At 51.5% G+C, this 18,068-nt stretch overlaps 1 protein-coding gene across 1 annotated transcript in view; it reads right to left on the bottom strand.

Moving 5' to 3' along the window:
• Positions 1-2,919: 2,919 nt before the first annotated feature.
• Positions 2,920-18,068, bottom strand: part of UBE2QL1 (ubiquitin conjugating enzyme E2 QL1) — a 36,552-nt gene continuing 21,403 nt past the window's right edge. The window contains exon 2 of the mRNA XM_036104217.2: positions 2,920-4,233. Coding sequence (XP_035960110.2) covers positions 4,102-4,233 — 132 coding nt within the window. The 3' untranslated portion in view covers positions 2,920-4,101. The remainder of the gene's footprint in view (positions 4,234-18,068) is intronic.

Raw genomic sequence — 18,068 nt, 5'->3', positions numbered from 1 at the left:
CTCACTGCACTTGGGAAGCCAGTTCTGCCCCTCTAGAAAGCAAATTCCATTAAAATTTTGCATGTTGTTAGAAGGGTTCAGATAAAACACTGAAATATAATTCTAGAGAAGGGGCCAGCCCCACACCCCAGGTTAGGCTGTAAGTTTAGCATGTGTCTTGCCTCCTAAAATCATATCTATAGAGAGGCCACTGCAGGTGAGAGTGGCAAGGAGCTGCCCAGGCGTCCCCTCCAGGGCCAACGGGGACGAACATCGTGTCCCCTACAAGGGCATCCCTGGCCCCCCCTCACTTCTACACCTGTCCTTCTTCCCTCTTGCTCAGCTGTCCCTCAGCCCTGACTTCTCCATGGAGCCTGGCCTGACCACCTTCAGGGAACCTCTGGGCTCGGACAAAGTCTACAAGGTCCACAGTGCAGTGTAGCAGTTAGCTGCCTCAGGTCTCCACTCATTCGTTGGTGGCTCCTGTTATTCTTTTTTTTTTTTTTTTTTAAGATTTTATCTATTTATTTGACAGAGAGTGCATAAGCAGGGGGAGCGACAGAGGGAGACGGAGAATCAGGTTCCCCACTGAGAAGAGAGCCCAACCCGGGACTCAGTCCCAGGACCCTGAGATCATGACCTGAGCCAAAGGCAGATGCTTCACCGACTGAGCCACCCAGGTGCCCTCCTGTGTGTTATTCTTGTCTTTTAAGTTCCTCTAGGGAAGGAGGCATGTCTAAAATTTGTCTCTTCCCTATGTCAGAGTGAGTGGAGAGATGGCCAGTAAGTTTGGTTGACTGACTTACAGTAGAGGACTGGGGACAAAATACCACCATATGATCACAAGTTAATTCTATTTGAATCATTGTAATTATTCAATTAGAGCTTTTATTTAAATGTGTTCTAATTAAAGCCCGTTGTTTAACATAGAGTTCCCCATACTGGAAAAGTGACACACAATGTTCACGTGACAATTTCTGGATTTCCCAAGCACTTTCCCTCACGGCTTAGGTCAGTTCTCACACAAATCCCATAGGAGTTTACAGGCCAGGAAACTGAGGCTCGAGCAGGTGGACTTACCTGCCGATTCACACAGACACGGAGGGCACCTGTCCTTCTATCGGGTCTTTGTCACTAGTCCTCAGATTTCCCTCTCAAGAAATAAGGTTGAATTTTGATAGAGTGAACTTGGGAACTAAAACAGTGGGGCCTAAAGCCTCTTTTTTTTTTTTCCTGAGTCATGGATTTTAGAGACTGTGAGTCTTCCAGGGCATACGTGTGCGTCCTGTGTGCGTGTGCGTGTGTGTTGGGGGGGGGGGTTGGGCCAATCATCTTCCTGCACACGTGGAACTTGAACAGCCCGTGGCCTGCAGTGGAGGGGCCACCCAAGGACGGCTGCAGGAGGCCCAGGAAATCCTCCGGGTGCGCAGGAGAAGCATGCATGACTTTTTCCTTCCTCCGGCTCTGTAGCCTCTGGTGGACATGAATGTCTGCAGCCCCGTCCAATCGTCCCCCGGCTGTCTGTCTGAAGAAGGACGGCGCTCTCGGCCTATGTGGAAAGGAGACCCCCGCCAGGCGCTTGCTGGGTCTGCAGGAAGCCTCCCTCCACCCTGGGCTCCGAGGCAGGCAGGCCCCTCATGCGGGGTCAGCGGGACACGGCCACGGCCAGGCTCCCCTGTTGGCTTACGATGCCTCCAGCCGCTGAAAAGGGAGTTCTTCCAGCTCAGAGTCAAAGCAATAGTCGCATTTTTAACTATTCTCCACTGCTTTGAAAATGAGAAAAACTTACCCATTTAAGTGAAAAATGGCACTTCTTTCACTGAAGAATAGTTCTTCTACAGCTTCCAGTGCCTGGCAAACTTAATGGAAGTCACATGCAAAAGAAATCAAATTCAGGGTGTGCGGGGGTCTTGGGATTGGGCGGGGTGTCTCCCCCCACCGCTGTTGGCAGCGACCGAGCCCACCCTCAGGGGGTCACGAACCTCCTGGCTGCCCCTCAGGTGGGACATAACCCACAAACTGCTGTGGACACGTTCTCTAATCAGCTAGCAGCCAGCCTGGAGATACGCTGCATACGGTTCTATACACGTTCTATACTTTATGTGTCTATACACATCCTATACTCTCTATATATCCAAATGCATCCATATGGTTCTTAAAAGAAAGTTGCTTTACATTTTGCATCAGGAGAGGGAAACATCTGGAAAGAAATAAGCTCAGGTGCTTTCCCCAGCAAGCTGCTTCTGTCCTGTATCTTGGGAACCCACAGAGTAATCCCATGACCACAAGTAGCCCGAGGGCCCAAGACCATGCGCTAAATGTCAGGTTTCCAGGATGGAGAATTCCACTCGGGAGGATCAGATGAAGGAGTGTCATCGAATTTCGTAACTATTATTACTCAGAGGGAAGGTGAGCAGGCAGCCACGCATCCTCAATACGCTGCCATCTTGTCCGGACAGAGCTGCGTGTGAATTAGGGGCACATGAGAAAGTGTTTAAAAATATAAATAAAAGCAGCGGGAAAGGGTAGATTTGGTGAATGGCCGGTCGTGCTGGGAGCTGACCCCTGTCCTCTGAGGGCAGGTCTCTTGGACCTCTGACAACCCTGGACAAGTGAACAGGTCCCTGATTTAGCCAAAACTGCCCAAAGAATTGTATGTAATCAGCAAAGATTTCTTTTCCCTCACAGTGGGAAAATATAATCAGCAAAATCCAAGTTTGGCCAAATCAACCCTTCACACTTCCTGTTAACTCCCCGGTTGCTGCTGGGGACCATGTTAACACACTGGAGTTTTGCTCGGACCATGGGTTCCTAAGACTCATTTTTTTGTAACTTGCGGGAAAATGTCATCACGGTATTTGGAATATTGAATTTTAAAGACAGATGGAATGTTTTAAAGGGAAGGCGAGCCCCCAGGGATTGGATTCTCGAAGCAGTATGTCAGGTATGGATGATTTTATTTAAAATGCGTCCAATAAGGTTTTCCACCTGGGATGAACATTTTACCTCTTCCCATGTATTGTTATAAACAGTGTTTCCTCACTTCATGGAGTTTCTTAGAAAGTTCTAAGTAACTTAACAGAAGAGAAAAATGAAAGTGTGGGCGATGGAGTAACGGGGAGTTGCTATCACGGCGAGGGTGCTCACGCATCACGCAGCCCAGCCCCCGGGGCACACAAGTGACAGGAGGGTGAGGAACAGACCCGGTCATGCAAGTCCTCGGACCATCCCTTGGTGTCCTTTGGCAGTCCTGGCATTCCCTGTCACTAGCATGGAGAGTAAAATGAGTCCGATGACTTCAGGGAACGGGAAATTGTCTCTTGCTCGTGGTGGTGGGTTGACCAGCTGGGAGGAGACAGGAACACGGATGCGGTGTCGTGGGAGCGTTCCAGAATACCGAGGAGGCTGTCCCACCGCGGAGCCCCGGGGAGCCCACGGCGGCTCCAGCAGCCCTGCCGTCCGTCCCCGGGCCCTGCCTTGCCAGGGGACAGCGGCTTGCGCTGCGCCGGCGGACAGAGCACATTTTCACGAAGGGGGCAGTTGCTGTTCTAAATCACGAGAACCTGGCGATATGAAATTTGTGTTTTCAGGAGCCAAAGGTCATAGCACGAATGAGGTCTACATGTCGTCACACGGGGCCACAGAAAGACACGTCTCCAGGTTATGTCGACCTGCCCGGGAGAGAAACAGAGACAAAGGGCACAGCGATGCAGGGCGTTCCTAGTACACGGGAACGTGCCGTGCACAGTAAGTGGGTCGAGCAGCAGGCCCTGGGGCTCCTGCCTGCTCTTTGGAGCTGCGGTCTGGGAAGAAGCCAAGGGCAGTGTGAGGGGGCGGGCGGAGGGGCAGGCGGGCTGGGGAATGTCACCATCTCAACACCGGTTCTAAAGTGACTTCGAGATGGCCGCTCATTTACAGTCGAAACCTAATCCCGAACAGCGTTGGCTCCCTCGTTCTCCCTGTAAACACATCTGTTCATAAATAACTTAACGTCTCCTTGGCATTCAGGATTCAGTTCCGGCTGGAGTAGAAAAGGGTGAGGATGCTCGGCGTTGAGGAGGAGATGTCGGGAACTCGTGTGTGTGGACAGGTGGCTGGAGCGTCTCCCACACGTCGAACACATCAGCCATCGGACACGGGCGGGGTGACCCAGCCGTACTTTTCATGCGTCTTCACCAAACTCTTAAAGGTAGCTTCGGCTTCCTTGCGGCTGAAGGACTTTTTTGATTTGCCCGCCTTTCTACAGATCCGCCCCTGTGGGAGAGGGAAAGAAAAACCAGGTCAGAAGCCCCCTAGATGGCGCCAAGCAGAGCAGGGGCACAGGCTGGTGGGGAGGGAGGGGAGGGCCCGGCTTCCTCCGACACCTCATTCCGGGGGCTGGGAAGCACCTGCTCCTCACCACCCCCCCACCACCCTCCGCTCTCTACGGCCTGGGAAGGAAGGCCGGCTGTCCCAGGAGGGCACCCGCCATCCGCAGAGACGGTGGGGTGTCCCTGGGGCAAAGTGGGGCTCCCACGGCCTCTCCCCCACCGGAGGATGCTGCGCTGTGACTTCCAGCCCTCTCCCACAACAGTGGAGACAGAGATTCACAGTTAGATGTGTACATTTATATATTTACACACACATTTCAAAACTCTTAAAACTCAAGCCCAGGAACAATGGGTGAATTTCTTGTAATTCACGTCACGTGGGAGCCACTTCGTGAGAAGACAGGCGGGCGGGGGGGCCATTTTCAAGGAGGAGGGAGGTTGTCCAGGGCTCCCAAGAGGGAGCAAAGGTGAGGGGCCAGCGCTCCTTACACAATCCCTGGAGAGGGGCAGGGGCCCAGGCCCACCCCCCTCACCGGGAACAGGTGTTTCTGGCCGGAAAGATGGGACATGAACGTCTGCAGTGGACAAGAGCGTCTAATCCATCTTGGAACGGACACAGAAGGCTCTAGATCACGAGGGAGAGGGAACCCAAAGGCACACCTGATGTGACCGTGTCTTGGGCCAGGCCCTCCTTTCCAGAAAACCGTGGGAATGAGGTTTATTTGGCAACCGAGGGAAGGAGCAGACTGAAGGAGAAGAGGAGCTTGCCGCAGTGCGGGGGCCTCCGTCAGCGAGGGCTGTCCCCCCCGGTCTTACCCCCCAGCCTCGCCACCAGCCGTCCCGAAAGAGGCGTCCTGATGAGCGGGCACTCCTACAGCCTCTCCGCACACTTCCTCGGGCGGACTCCCCTCAGCCCCCCGGGGGGTCTGCGTGTCTTCCTGAGCATCTCATGCACGCGTTCTGCAGGTGGGGGGCAGGAGCTACCCCAGAAAGACCTGGCTGAGTTTGACCCTCCAGCAAGCACGCGCACTCTCCCCAGCAGCCTCCCGTTTGCAGACCTTCACCAGCAAGTCTCTCTGCATGCCCAGCACGGAGCGGCTTTGTTACAGCGCACCTGTGGGCCTGGGCCGGCACCAGGCCTCGCCACCAGTGGCCGGGCTGGTGCTTCCTTGGACAGGCATCCGGACGACAGCCACCTGGGCCTGTGTGACCACAGGCAGGCAAGGCCCGCCCAATCTCAGCCGTCCCGGATAACCCACGGACAGTGCTGCTGGGCACACAGCCGTATCGGCCTTGCCATTCACGGGGAAAAGGGCACCCAATCACTAAAACTAGGAACGGAAGACTGTTCTGTGTTCTTAAATTCAGGACATATGGTTCAACATCTGTCCTTTCAACACTGGAGACGGAGACCCACGCCCAGGGAAGAAGCCGGAGGTCCCGGGTTACAGCTGTGTCCTGACCCCTCTGGACATCTTTCTGGCTGAACTTGTCCATCTGCCGATGAAGGGCAACGCCACCTTATCTAATCTGCTGCTCGGTTCACACCAGATGCGCTGCTAAAGGGGCGAAGGAAGACTGGGAGAGAAGAAGGCAGGAGATGGCCATTTACCGGCTTCCAGAAACTTCCCCATGCCTCTCCAGGATATGACTCCTAGTTTTAATTTTAGAACTTCCTACTTTGCTTATGTGGGATCGTTATACTTGATAAAAAGGGACCACGGAAAGCTAGTACACTTATAATTACCATGCTGATGGGTTGAGATCAAAGTCTGAAGTTGTTTCATTAAACACAAGCACATGCATTTTGCAGGGGGGCTGCATCAATCTCCACATCAAGGGGGAGCAAATATCAGGCTATATTCTTGTGTATAAAATGCAAATTCGAGCCATCTCTATCATTCTTGTCTAGAACACTGGAAGTTTGTGGCATGCTTGGTAATTCTGAACTGAAAACAGCCAAATACAAGCTTACGATAATCTTGGAATATTCCGTCGTTTTTGGCGTGAATGCACACTTTGCCTGTTCTTTGTGGAAGTCCCAACTATTACAAAAAACAACAGACAAAATGAACCCCAAATGAACAGACCACTCTTTGTTTCCCTTTCTTCCCAGGAAATAGTATGAAAATAAAGCCGCAGCACTCAGTCAATTCAGCGACCAGGAGACAGAGCCTGTTCTAAGCCCACCGGAGCTCTCTGGGACTCCACTGCCCTCAGTTGCCCATGAAGACTTTCCCCTCCTCTGTGGTCTCTGGCATTTTAGTTTATAGTTAACAGATCTCTTTTCATCAATTGCCCGTCCTCTTCTGATGGGCTGTTTAAGTATCACCCAGGGAAACACTGAGCTTGGAAAGCACCACTTCCACTGGCTGGTCCCCCGCAGGGTGGCCGAGCTGTTCTTGCTGAGATGATCTTGAGATGCTCACTGCACCAAGAAGGGGGGTGCTCCATCTGCCCGGGGCCCCTGATGTTCAAGGCCACTCTGACCGTGAGCCAGCTCCCACTCTTCCCTCCAGCTGCAGTCCCTTGCAACACGGACTTTGGGGAAACCTTTGGCCCAGCTGTTGTGACCTCTGTATTTTCCTCTATAAAGCGGGGACAGTACTCGCTGCCCAGCATCATTATGAATGTCACATAAGATCCTGAACTGTGAAAAACGTAAATTGTGTTACAATTAATTGAGAACTGTTTTTCTCATTGTCATGACATTCATATTTCTTCCTTGTCTGTTTCCATTTAACTAATAACCAAAGAGTCTTTTCTGGAGGGTTTCCCGGAATAACTCTTGTTTCTCCACTAAAATACCTCTACTTGTATTTAATGTGAAAAGACCTGGATGTGACAATTTACTCAACCCACTGTGAAATTGTGTGATCAGTAAGAATTTAGATGAGTAAACACCCTCTCTCTCCCGAGCCCCAGACAGTAAACCAATAGTTATGAGCAACCAGGGAGTTTTTCCCTAACGACCTTAAAAACCTCAGATGCAGAACAGGGCTAATGAGAATACAGTTCTCTAGGGCCGTGTTTGTCAAACCAAACCATTAGTGGGTACTTTGGTTTGTCTTTTTTTTTTTTTTTGACCTCATAGCTTTTTTGGGGCCAATCACAATAATCCAGCATGAACAATTCTATACAGACACACACGTCTACACTTTTCTACACAGCTAATAAGCAACTCCAAACTCAGGTCCTCAGTTCAATCCCCTGATCTTATGTGGTTTCCATGACCCCAATGTGCACACTGAGTTTTATTCGTCCATTCATTCATTCATTCATTCATTGTGTCAGGTGCACGGTCTAGAAAGACAAAGTAATAGTGGCCCCTGCCTGTAGGGGCTCCCAGCCCATCACGGCATGGGTCGCTGAGACAGAAGGCGCACATCGGGGCTTCCCAGCCTCAGTCCTGTTCGCATCATGGGCAGGTCCTTCTCTGTTGGTGGCGGTCCTGTGAACTATAGGATGGTAAGCCGCGTTGCTGGCCTCCACCCACTAGATGCAGTGGCCCCCCCCAGAGTTATGACAATTGAATTGTACCCAGACACTGCCAGATGTCCCCTCGGGGGTAAAATCACCCCTTTGGGAATGGCTGGCGTACCGGATAAAGATGGCACAGAGCAAGGAGGAGTCCGTTCGTTATCTATTTGTTTGGCAAAGGATTGCTACAGTCTTCCTCGAGTTAGGAGCTTCTGGCTCCTGGGACTGCAGGGTTTTCTAAGGTGGAAACGATTCTGGTCCTCATACAGCTCAGAGGGGAGGATGGGTCCCACCACGGGGCTGGGGCAGGGGAAGGGGGGTAGAGCTGGTTGTAATCGAGAAAGCCTTCTATGTTTCATGACATTTTAGCTGAGCCTTGACATGTGGGTGGCAGGCATAAGGGGTCCCAGAGGAGAAGCTGAAACAGTTGGCTATATTTAGAGAACAATGGAAAAGACACTCGGTGAATTTGGGGCATGGAGCCTGTGTGTGTGTGTGTGTGTGTGTGTGTGTGTGTGTGTGTTGGGGTGAGAGTGCAGAGTTCAACAGACCTGGCTTCAAATCCCTGCTCCAACACTTCCTGGCTGTGTGACCTTGGGTGAGTTACTTAACCTCTCTGAATCTCAGTTTCCTCATCTGTAAAATAAACCTAAGAATAGTGTGATATGACACTGGATTTTTATAGGGATTTAATATGTTAAAACATGTAAGATGCTTGGCACAGTGCCAGGCACAGGGTGGACACAATAAATGGGGCTTTTATTTTTGGAACAATCACAGAAGATCTCACCCCCTGACAAAGTTAGCTTCGTTCTGGACTCTTGAAAACACACACACAAAAGTTCTGTCTTTCGTGTGGATATTATGACTTGGTTTATTCTGTCACAGAGTGTTCTTCAGGCAAATCCAGTATTTTGCATTTAGGTGGCTCATTTCCCAGCTTTTTCAATAACGTCTATTTTAACAGGTGGAGATAAATACACTCATTCTATGTTTCTCCCTTGATTAGATTTTTTTCTTACTACTTTATTTTTCTTTGCAAACCTACTTTTGTGGCATTTCTGTGTTTCATTTGCCCATGAATTATAGGCTTATGTTCTTTTAAAAATAGAGTTTCCAGACGCCTCATGTGAAATTTTGGGGTTCTTTCACTCATTTCCTGGGCTGAATTACAGAGCGGCTACTTGTTTTCAAAGTCTTTGAACATGTAATTGTTAGTCTAAAAGCGCTCACAATCCTTAACCCCTCCAACACGGGCTTCTAATGTGTGCTGTGTTGGGGCGGCCTCGCTCCCTAACGTGGCTCTCTGCAGGAGAAACTCGGAGCAAAGGAGGTGCTGGGCGTGGGGGAGATGAGAAGGTGAACCTCCGGATCTTTGAAAGGAGCCCGTCCTGGAAAAGCAGCCATGATTTTGCCTCTCTTTAAGCCTAAAGTGCAAAGCCGATCACCTTACAAAATTCTAGAGCACAGATAAGACCCTACAACAGATAAGGCAGCTTCAAAGAAATGATTCCAAATCCAAACAGTTACAGGAGCTGCTGGTCAGCGAGGGAGGGACTTGAGCTTGATCCTGTCCAATGAGGCATCAAACAGAAGCTGGGAGCGGCAACGCGCTGATGTGATTCTGCAGCATGTACCACGGGTCCGAGAATGTGTGTGTGCATGAGTGTGCATGTTGGCATGCATGCATGCCTGTGCACGCATGTGCTCACACGTGGAAAACTGGGTGTGTGTGCGTGTGCTCACGTCCGAGTACATGTGTGCACGAGCACGTGTGTGTCTGTGCACGAGCGTGCACACGGATGCTCGTGTGTGTAGTGACCCGTGTGTGTACGTGTGAGTGTGGCTGTGGTGGGGACTTTCAGACTGCAAGCAGGGCTATGAGGGTCCCTGCGGTGGAATGACCGCTGACGGAAGCCCACAGTAACCCCGAGGGAAGCCCCAGGCCGCATGAGCCCGTTTGCAGGGTGGTCAGTTTATAGTGGGAGATGCCCCCCGCCTGCCAGGGAGTCTGCCCAGCACCAGCCAGGGCAGGGAGGGGGAGTGCTGAGGGGCTGGCAGGGCAGAAGGGGAAGGGGCAAAATGATGCAGTCCTACAGACATCTGGGGCTGGACTGTTCTCAGCTGTGGGGTTGAACCACGCACTGTAGGATGCCTAGCAGCGTCCCTGGCCTCAGCCCACCAGATGCCATAGTAGCCCCATGCCAGTTGTGATAACCACGATGTCTCCACAATGGCCAAGTGTCCTCTGATATCCCCCACTCTGCGCTGAGCAGGAAGCGTGCTGGGCGAGTGCACACGGGTGCACTTACCATGGTCTGGGGGCTAGACAGGCAGGGAGGACTGCCTGGAGGAGGTCCTCAGGGGGTGGACTCAAAGGACAAGTCGGGTAGTGTGTCCAGGTGGTCCTGGGAGGACAGAGAGGGAGGTGGCGAGACAGGAAGTGTATTCGTTCCTGGGGCTCCTGTAACAGAATGCCAGACCAGGGGCTTAAATCAACAGAAATTTATTTTCTCACAATTCTGGAGGCCAGAAGTCCGGGATCAAGTTTCCTGTTTCTGGGGGGTTTTTTTAGGAGAGAATTTCTGCCATGGCTCCCCTAGCTTCTGGTGGCTTGTTGTCCCTCGTCAGGAACCCCTGCCTTGCAGATGTATCACCCCGATCTCTGCCTTCATGTCCATGTGGCTTTCTCCCCATGGGTCTGTTTCCAAACTTCCCTCTTCTTACCAGGACACTGACCATGCATCAGGGCCTACCCTAATCCAGCATGACCTCATCTTAACTTTATGTGTGCTAAGATCCTTTGTCCAAAAGAGGACACATTCATAGGTGGGGGGTGGGGTGGTCAGCACTTCAGTATATGTTTGGGGGACACAATGCTTCTCACTCCAGAGATAAGCGTGATAGACCTCCAACCACCATCCTGCAGTGTCTGGACCTCTCCCGTGGGTGGCAAATCACCAGGTCAGGTTTTCTTTTGGGATGCGTCACTCGGGAAGTGGGTGGCTGGTCAGGTGTGAGATGTTGGTCAATTAGAGAAGAATCTGTCCTGTGGCTAAGGAGGCCCGGGGCACTCCAGGAGGAAACAGGTTTCCAGGATCAGATTCTGCGTCCCTTTCAGTTGGGGTTTCAGGATGTGTATCAGAAATGTAGCACCCAGGGCAGGAGGAGGCTGCTGGACGTAGTGCTTAGGGCTCTCTCAACACAGGGTCCAAATGATAGACGTGGGGAGGATCCCCAGGGGAGAGAGGAAGGAGGGGACATGGCCACTGGCTCTTGAGTGACCTGCTTTCCCTGTGCCTGTCTCCACACTTGAGTCCCACGCACACTGACACCTGCCTCGGGGGGGAGCCTTTGGAGAAGGATAACCAGGAACTGGACCGTGTGCAGTGGGGCATGGTGATGCGGAGGGGGTACCACACTGTCTTAGCACACGCCCCAGGACAGGGAGAGGGAGAGGGGGCGGGCGGGGGGTCAGGCGAGACTAGAAGCAAGGAGCTGAGGCTTCAGTGGGCGGGGGCAGGTAAGGGGGGCGTCAGTCGGCAGTGGGCATGCAGGTGCCCGGTGAGTGCTGGAAAACCACCCACGGAGTGTGATGCTTCCTTGATTTGTCATGAAATTGGAACATAAAAAACTCTTCTTGGCCTTACACTTAAGCAATCTCTGTACATCGATATCAAACAAGCCTGGTTCGTAAGTACAGCTTGGCTATAAAAAAGTCCCAAGAAAGTAACCTGTATTTCCCAAAGCTTTATTAAGTGCCTACCACCCAACAGGTCTGGTGCGGGTTGCTGGAGGCACCAGGTGAGACCAGGTGAGGGGGATGCACAGGGCTTAACCCAGGAGCCTGGGGGGCAGAGGCAGGAGTAAATGAATAAATAAGCACTTCTGGCCAGAGTCAAGCTCCCTGTCCCGGTAAGACCACTGACCGGCTTTCCCATGGCATTAACTCTCACCAGGGCAAAGTTCCAGAATATCGCCCAGGATACAAAGCCTCTTCACTCAAGAAGAACTGTTTACTTAGTGGAACATTCCAGAATTTTCCATTGAGAAATCTTAGGTAACCTATTCTCTGCTAGAGTTTCTAATATTTTCCCAATGAACAGGTAATAAATGTACTCAGATATTTTCTCTCAAATTTGAGAACATCTCAGGATGTCAAAGCCAGGATCAGTTTTATATAAACTCGGGTAATATTCAGGAGGAATTAAACCGGAGCTACCTTATTGAATCTGATCGTAAGACATCCTCAAGCCCCTGGCAACACCAAAGCCATGGTTCGTGGATATTTTTGATGCTTGCAAAACACAAGCATCTCTTTCCTCTACACTTTAAAGAAAGTTCTAGCAATTACTGAATCTTTTTTTTGAGACAGATGGTCTTTTCCTGGAAGAAGTAAGCAGAGAAAAAGAAACTTTTTGCTAAAAATTTAAATTATTTCAGATAATCATTTCAAAAAAACATTTTTTTTGGAGATTCCACTAGTACTTATACTTCTGCTTAAGCAGCTGGGTCCCCGTGGGTTCCATTAGCGGCACCAGAACACAGTAAGTGACAGCTAGACGTACTTATTAAAGGCAGTCAGGGTGGCTGTCTGCCAGACATCGTTCTCAGGACGGGGTTTGAACACACGGGTTAAACCCTCCCCGAAAGCCCACCAGGGAGGCTTCGCTATAATCAACCCTGGCTTTCAGATGAATAAGCAGACACAGAGAAGTCAAGTAATGTGCTCAGAGTCACACAGGATTTCAAAGCAGTGCTGGAGCCTAAGGCAAGGCCGGCTCTCAGAAACAAGGAGAACGGTTGCGGATGCAAGTGTAGGAAAACAAGATACTGACCATAGACTCCATAAAATGCTGCCCAGCCTGGCCTTCTCCCACTGGACAGGGGACGGGCTGAGGTCACTGAACCCCCTTCGTCCCTCTGCACCCGCTTTATAAAATGGGGCTCCAGGCCTGCCATCCCATAGTTACCACGGTTTGTCTAAACCCCGAGCTGATCAGTGCCCTGGAGCTGCCCATTCTTCCCGCCACACTGTGGACCTTGGTCCCCTCCTCGACTCTGGTTCCTCTGTGACCCGGGCAAGTGGGCCTTCCTCAGGGAGACACCTGTTCACGCACGGTCGCGGTCCCTCAAGACGGCTGGCAATGTGTAGTTTCCACCTTCGCTAGACAGAGAAGGCAAAGGGAGCTCGTGGGCGGGCCAAGCCAAGGACAAGGTGTTCCATGTTCAAGGCTAAAGGATTTGTTCAGCACAAAACAGCCACTCCTTCAGCGTCTTCGACTTACGAGCTAAATCCAGCTGCCTATGTGTGGGGTTCTAGCGAAGTCCCAGGAGCACGCCTCTGTCCCTGCTGTCAGGGACACTGGTCACTGGACGCTCCACGCATTGGCATATCTCCATTCACGTAAATCTCCCTCCCGAGGACCTGGCTCCCCTGGGACGAACAGGTGCGTGTTAACTGTATCAGCCTCAGCAACCCTGGCCTTCTTACGGACAATTGCTCTGCATCCTTCTACCCTGAGTGAGCGACTGGCAGGAAACGTGGCATTTTCCTACCAGCCTGACCTTCCAGGTCAGAATCCAGGTCACTCATCAACCCCACACCCTGGACCTTCCTTAGGGCACCCTATTTCCCCCTCTTCTTGGAACACAGTTTGAAAAGGATGAGGATCAAAGTTCTTCCCCCAGGGCCCACAGGTGTCTTAGTGCACCTGTTCATTCCTGGTGGCTCAGTCCTCAGTGCACCCTCCTTTCTGGGGGCCGGGACCCCACTCACGCTGACGTGTGGCCACCCACCTTCTCCAACTGCCCGAAGCTGCAGGAGCAGGCCCTGGGGACCCGGAGCCTCTCGGCTGCTGCCCAACAGGATGAGGAGGGAGGCACTCGGGGCTGGGGGGAGCTTGGTGGGAGAGGCCGGGTCGTCCTCTCTCCATGGCTGACGCCCACTCTGCTCTCCTCGTGCCTGCCGACCCACAGAAGCCAGGTCTGCTGACATGGGTCCCTCAGTCCTCTAGCTTTACCCCACGACAGTGAGAGGTGACCTGCCTCCGGCCCGCGGTCTTCTTGACGTTATGACCCCCCCGGAACCAGCAACACCCTCCACCCACTCCCGCCGTTCAGCGTCGCGTGGAAGAGCGCTCTCTTGCGAGGACAACAGTGACAGCCTCACGGCCCTGCAGGGAACTCCAAAGAGATGAGGGAGACCAAGAATGTCACTGGGAAGTGTGACAGGAACCATCACTGGGGATTCACCTGTCAGAACAGGGGGCAGCCGTGTCCCACTCTCAGGGCCTACTGGCAGGAGGTCCATGAGTCTGACAAAATAATCCCAAATTGGGTTGTTCTGGAACAATCACATCAAGAAGTAACACAAGGGTTTCACAGGCGACCGAGGTAACACATGCTTTTGGTCTCGAGACGGTTTCCGGTTCCAGGAGGCATGCGTGTCTTTGCGACGTAACGGCGGCCCTTCGGAGCTCTGCAACCTCCCCAGGCCGTGCCATCTGTGAGAACAGAGGAAGCTCCAGCCACATAACACGGCGGGCACCGGACCTTCCAAACCCTACAGGAAATTCTGCAACACTAAATAAACAGAGCTCATGACACTTTGAAATCACTGGGAACCTTGGGACTATCTTCCAGAAAAACTTAACCATGAAAAGGCTACGATTTGGGCTCTGATTCTCTGAACTCCCTTCGAGGATGGGTGGAGGCGGGCATTTCTGAGTCCCTGGAGAACTGTTAATATCCACACACCTTAGAGTAAGTAAGCTTGAACCCCGCCTGCATTTGCCCTGAGAACACAATTTTGACTGTTTTGTGCACTGGTTGTAATGAGGTGTTAATGAGGTGCCAGGGCGGTGGATGGGAGGAGGCAGGGCTCCCTCACCTCGCGGCCACTATTAGACCGAGTGCTGCGGGGAAAGCAGAGAAGGGGGAGGGAGACCAGCTCCCCGGAGATCTCCAGACACTCACCCAGCACCTGGGCAACACCGGAGGCGCGTTGCCAGCCTGATCCCAAGGACTGCCAAGTGTTCCGAGCCACGTCAGTCCACAGTGGGTGATGAACTTTCCCCCTAACTCAAGCAGTCCTAATGCACTGACTTAAAAAATGAAGAGCATTTTCATACATCACACATTCTGGCAGGTCCCGAGGTAAAATCCAGCACCCATGACAGAGGCAGGTTCCGGAAAGCCTGTGCATTTCTGCACCGTGAACATGAATCCACCGGATGTCAGCATTTTGCTCCCATGGCTGGGCTCTGCTGCTCCTTGCATTGCAGTCCCTCTCCCACCCTGGCCTCCTGTGCCTCCCCGCCGGCTCCCACCCCTCCATGACCCCTGAGCCCTGCCTTCCTACCCCCACCCTCTGCTGAACACTGGTCTCTCATTAAATTAAGAGCTCTGAGCATTTAGAGTCCACTGGCAGTGTGCTATGCATAATGGGATAAAAGTAAAGGATTCAAACCATTTCAGGCTACACACCATCATCCCAGCTTCCTGTATCTGATGGTGCATTCAGGTAACAGTCCCGACACTCACGTTTTCTGTTTGTAAGAAAACGCAGGGCAAAGATACGGCATAAAATAGCTAAGTGTTGAGAAAGCAAGGAGCAGGGATCTTTCTGGAAAATGCAGTATTCTAATCATAAAATAGTCTTAAGATTGCAATCAAGAACAGAAGTTGGTTCTAAATTCAAATTTCTAGGCTCTGGCTGAACAGCTTAGAAAACCGAGGGACTGATTTTGGCTGACCTAATAAAAATCAAAAAGTGATTTTCTATAAGCAACTGGGATGGCTATTATTACTTTTAGGTCATTACTTTGGGGATGTTCTGATTTCCACTCTTTTATTTGTATAATGGTGTTGCCATAGGATCTTTTCTCTCTGATTAAGTAAAAATTATAATAAGCGAAGAATTCAATCAGTGATTTTATATACATCACTGGGGATCTTCAAACAGTGCATACTTTATAACACAATATAGGTAAAGCTTGTGCCAGTCACTGTCCTAAGAGCTTGCCACGTATAGACTCGCTCAGTCCTCATGGCTGAGGAACTGCTATGACTCCCCTTATGATGGGGAAACCAAGGCCGAGTTCAATTGCCGAGGTCACAGAGAAGGTAGGTGGTAGAACTGGACCTTGAACCCACGAAGTTGGGCCCCAGTGTCCATGCTCCCAGCCACTCTGCTGTGCTCGAGACAGCAACACCAGGTGATGGGAATAGAAATACGGGGTGCCCACTCTAGTGGCCCACACCCCAAACGTGCCTAGATCATGAGCACGTTTGTATGATATTGGCACAATTTTTAATTGAGCATTTCCTAATCGTATTTAAGTACTACATAGATTTTTTAGGCAGCATATCCAATTGTGCCAGTCCCTTGAGGGAAAACAAAGGTCACTTTATTTACTTACATCAGACGCACAAGTCCTTTTCTAGGCCCACCCCAGCCCCACCCTACCCCTAATCAGGATTACATTTGACTCATTTCCTGTTTTCTCCAAACAAAGTTTCCTCCTCTGTAGGAGGGCACTGAGCTTTGGGGCCAGAGGAGGTCTTTCTCTTCCTCCAGTCCAGTCCCTTCTGTGGTGACACTGAGTTGTTGCACACATGGGGGCGGGGCTCATCTCTAATCAAAACCCAGGTGGATGCTGAGCACCGCAGCCTCAGACCCCGGGGGTGGAGGGGCACATCCTTGCTGTGGAGCGAGCACGGGAAAGCACCAGTGGCCGGAGTGGCACGCAGATGGAGTGGTGCCCAAGTTCTCACCTCCAGCCTCGCGCCGTACATACCCAGCACCCAGTGGGTGCGCAAGCATGCTTCTGGAGGGGCGAACGATGAATCTTGAAGCATTATCAACGTTGACCTCAAGGCTACTTTACGTCCCGGCTAGAATTCCAAAGCAAAGGTAGTACACACTCCCCAACCCCGGTCCTGCGTGGTATTCTGCACACGTTAGCTCATCTACGCCTCACGCAGAGGCACACTTGTTGCAGTTTTGCAAATGACCGGGTAGAGCAGGAAGACGTCTCAGTGGTGTAGAAATGGTAAATGACAGTGTTCCTCCACACCCCCAGCCTACTTCTGGAACAGGCTGGAACCCCATGATGCAAAATGCTGGGAAATGGTGCATTCTACAAACTGTGATTGGATAGTCACCGGACATGCCAGCATCCCATTGGCTCTAAGAATTGTCAATTCCTCTGCGTAAGCCCAGACATCCCAACCTCCCCTGCAGTGGACTGCCCCGTTCCCCCCACCCCACCCCCGGCCCACACTCGTCGTTAGGAAGAGCCTAAGAACCAGTGTTACGTGGAGGACAGGTGCCCCCCACGGATGCACAGAAGGTGACAGTGGGCGGTGCCTGTTAGACCCCGTGTCCACTGGCGCTGGCAGGCTAGAAACTTCAGCCCGCACCAAATTTCCGGCACAGCTTTCCATCAAGTGTCATTAATAACGTGAACATGTTCAGAAAACTGGAATTTCAAAGTCAAATCTCTCCTGTTTACTGAAAACAACTCCTGCAATATGTTGTCCTGTTTGCAGTCAAAACGTCTGTGGGGGCTGGTCACAGGGCATGCTAACGAGATGCGGAGGGAGTTAGGAGCAAACCACCCAAACGATCGCTCCTGGCGACACAACAGTTGACCCCAGGTAGATTCTGCAGTGATGTTTTAAACGGTGGAAGGACAGTTTCTCAAATGAATCGTCCTGGCTTTGTTATTTCATATTTATGTTGGCTTGTGTTAAGATCCAAATACACAAAAATCAAGCTTCTTCCGTCTTCATATTTGAACTGGCGAAAATAATAGTTTTGCTCTGGTTTTGTTTATCTGCCTCTCATGATATTGAGAGTTTTTCTGTGCCACCAGGATGGAGTATTCCTCTGACCTCATTATTTGTGGATGGTACAACTGCCCACACAGAAAATCCTAAAGGCTTAGCTATTTTTTTCTTTAAACCACTTATTGAGGTATGACTGACATACAAAAAGCTGCATGAATTTAATGGGTACAACGTGATGAGTTTAAAACATGGCCATTTTTGATGAACTTGACGTGGTGGACAGGTTAAAGCTTTACAAACAGCCATGTGCTTCCCAGCTCCCACCATCAGCTTGTGGCCCCATGGCCAGTGCTGACCAGTGGACTGAGGCAGCAGTGACGCATGTCCTTCTGGGTGGGGGCCGTTAGGAGCGGATGTGCTGGCCCATTCTCGTCCCCTGTCCCTGTGAGCTCAAGGGCACGTGCCCCAGCTGGAAAAGGGCACCAAGCCACATGAGACCACGTG

This window comes from Halichoerus grypus, chromosome 2 (assembly GCF_964656455.1).
Source record: "Halichoerus grypus chromosome 2, mHalGry1.hap1.1, whole genome shotgun sequence".
NCBI classification, from domain to species: Eukaryota; Metazoa; Chordata; class Mammalia; order Carnivora; family Phocidae; genus Halichoerus; species Halichoerus grypus.
The sequence above is the reverse complement of the archived record's forward strand: the minus strand, read 5'-3'. Positions and strand labels throughout refer to the sequence as shown.